General features: G+C 53.0%; 1 protein-coding gene across 2 annotated transcripts in view; it reads left to right on the forward strand.

Moving 5' to 3' along the window:
* arhgap28 (Rho GTPase activating protein 28) overlaps positions 1–2,500 on the forward strand; it is a 32,311-nt gene that overhangs the window by 7,550 nt on the left and 22,261 nt on the right. For both annotated transcript variants that reach the window (XM_061033748.1, XM_061033747.1), the window contains exons 4-6: positions 1–71; positions 442–770; positions 973–1,135. The exon at positions 1–71 is cut by the window's left edge and continues 32 nt beyond it. In XM_061033748.1, coding sequence (XP_060889731.1) covers positions 1–71; positions 442–770; positions 973–1,135 — 563 coding nt within the window. The remainder of the gene's footprint in view (positions 72–441; positions 771–972; positions 1,136–2,500) is intronic.

Below are 2,500 nucleotides of genomic sequence, written 5' to 3' on the forward strand. Positions count from 1 at the left end.
CTCCTCTCCCTCTACACCACAAAGTCGATACCACACCACCACCAAAACCATCCGCCGAGACCCTCACAGAGGTACCTGTCTGTCTGCTCACCTGTCTGTCTGCTGACCTGTCTGTCTGCTGACCTGTCTGTCTACTGACCTTTCTGTCTGCTCACCTGTCAGTCTGCTCACCTGTCTGTCTGCTCACCTGTCAGTCTACTCACCTGTCTGTCTGCTCACCTGTCAGTCTGCTCACCTGTCTGTCTGTTCACCTGTCAGTCTGCTCACCTATCTGCTCACCTGTCAGTCTGCTGACCTGTCTGTCTGTCTGCTCACCTGTCTGTCTGCTCACATGTCAGTCTGCTCACCTGTCTGTCTACTCACCTGTCAGTCTGCTCACCTGTCAGTCTGCTCACCTGTCAGTCTACTCACCTGTCTGTCTGTTCACCTGTCTGTTTGTAGATCGACCTGCCCTTCATATGTTTGTCTTTGAAGATCAGTTACCTGAACACCCACACACACACTCTCCAACACACACACACTCTCCAACACACACACACTCTCCAACACACACACACTCTCCGACACACACACACTCTCCGACACACACAAGCTCTCCGACACACACACACTCTCCAACACACACACACTCACGCCCTGTCAATCAGTGGAGAGAAGCTGATTGGCTGCTGCGGGATTGTCCATACTCAGAGGGCGTGGCTGAGCACAAACAGGGCGGGACTTGCTGGGACTGCTTGCGTTTCCATGGCGATGACAATGTTGACCTGCCGGTGAGTTTTTTAAATGTAGTCACTTTGTAGGCTATGTGTCCCATAACTACAGCTCCCATAATGCATTGAGCCTATAAAAAAATATACTGTAACCAATCATAACCAGTCATGAACAATCCTAACCTATAAGAATCCAATGTGTGTGTGTGTGTGTGTGTGTGTGTGTGTGTGTGTGTGTGTGTGTGTGTGTGTGTGTGTGTAGTTTGTGCCTGTCTCACCCTCTCAGGGTCTCACCTGTGCAGACGACCTGTCTCCCTGTGACCTCATGCGTCTCGGCTTTATCTCTCACATCGAGCTCTCCACCTTCCTGCTCGCTCTGGGCGTCCAATCCAAACGCAGCCGCCCACCACGTCGCAGGACCCGGGGTGCGCTTCATTCTTACACCTCAGAGTGAAAACAGACAGCGTGGAGTTTGGACCAATCAGAGGGCAGATAGAGAAGTCACCTGATTATATGGCTTGCTCTGATTGCTTAAAGGACTTTTGCAATAACAGTTACCGTGGTGCAGGGCCACCTCTGGCCAAATTGGGGCCCTAAGCAGAATTTTATTTTGAGGCCCCCCCCCATTACAAAATGACTGTATCATGAAATGCCATTTAGGTTTACAACATTTATTGTAAAAGGCCAGGCCACTCAAGTGTTCTTGCGCCATTGATGAGCGGAGGTATGTTTTGATGAGTGACGGGTGACGTGCTGGGTGAGGCTGCTTCAGTAGACATGGTGCTTGATGGTCCTGGTGATGTGCTGGGTGAGGCTGCTTCAGTAGACATGGTGCTTGATGGTCCTGGTGATGTGCTGGGTGAGGCTGCTTCAGTAGACATGGTGCTTGATGGTCCTGGTGACGTGCTGGGTGAGGCTGCTTCAGTAGACATGGTGCTTGATGGTCCTGGTGACGTGCTGGGTGAGGCTGCTTCAGTAGACATGGTGCTTGATGGTCCTGGTGACGTGCTGGGTGAGGCTGCTTCAGTAGACATGGTGCTTGATGGTCCTGGTGACGTGCTGGGTGAGGCTGCTTCAGTAGACATGGTGCTTGATGGTCCTGGTGACGTGCTGGGTGAGGCTGCTTCAGTAGACATGGTGCTTGATGGTCCTGGTGACGTGCTGGGTGAGGCTGCTTCAGTAGACATGGTGCTTGATGGACCTGGTGACGTGCTGGGTGAGGCTGCTTCAGTAGACATGGTGCTTGATGGTCCTGGTGACGTGCTGGGTGAGGCTGCTTCAGTAGACATGGTGCTTGATGGTCCTGGTGACGTGCTGGGTGAGGCTGCTTCAGTAGACATGGTGCTTGATGGACCTGGTGACGTGCTGGGTGAGGCTGCTTCAGTAGACATGGTGCTTGATGGTCCTGGTGACGTGCTGGGTGAGGCTGCTTCAGTAGACATGGTGCTTGATGGTCCTGGTGACGTGCTGGGTGAGGCTGCTTCAGTAGACATGGTGCTTGATGGTCCTGGTGAGGCTGCTTCAGTAGACATGGTGCTTGATGGACCTGGTGAGGCTGCTTCAGTAGACATGGTGCTTGATGGACCTGGTGACGTGCTGGGTGAGGCTGCTTCAGTAGACATGGTGCTTGATGGTCCTGGTGACGTGCTGGGTGAGGCTGCTTCAGTAGACATGGTGCTTGATGGTCCTGGTGACGTGCTGGGTGAGGCTGCTTCAGTAGACATGGTGCTTGATGGTCCTGGTGAGGCTGCTTCAGTAGACATGGTGCTTGATGGTCCTGGTGACGTGCT

The sequence above is a fragment of the Labrus mixtus genome, unplaced genomic scaffold (genome assembly GCF_963584025.1).
Source record: "Labrus mixtus unplaced genomic scaffold, fLabMix1.1 SCAFFOLD_80, whole genome shotgun sequence".
Lineage (NCBI taxonomy): Eukaryota > Metazoa > Chordata > Actinopteri > Labriformes > Labridae > Labrus > Labrus mixtus.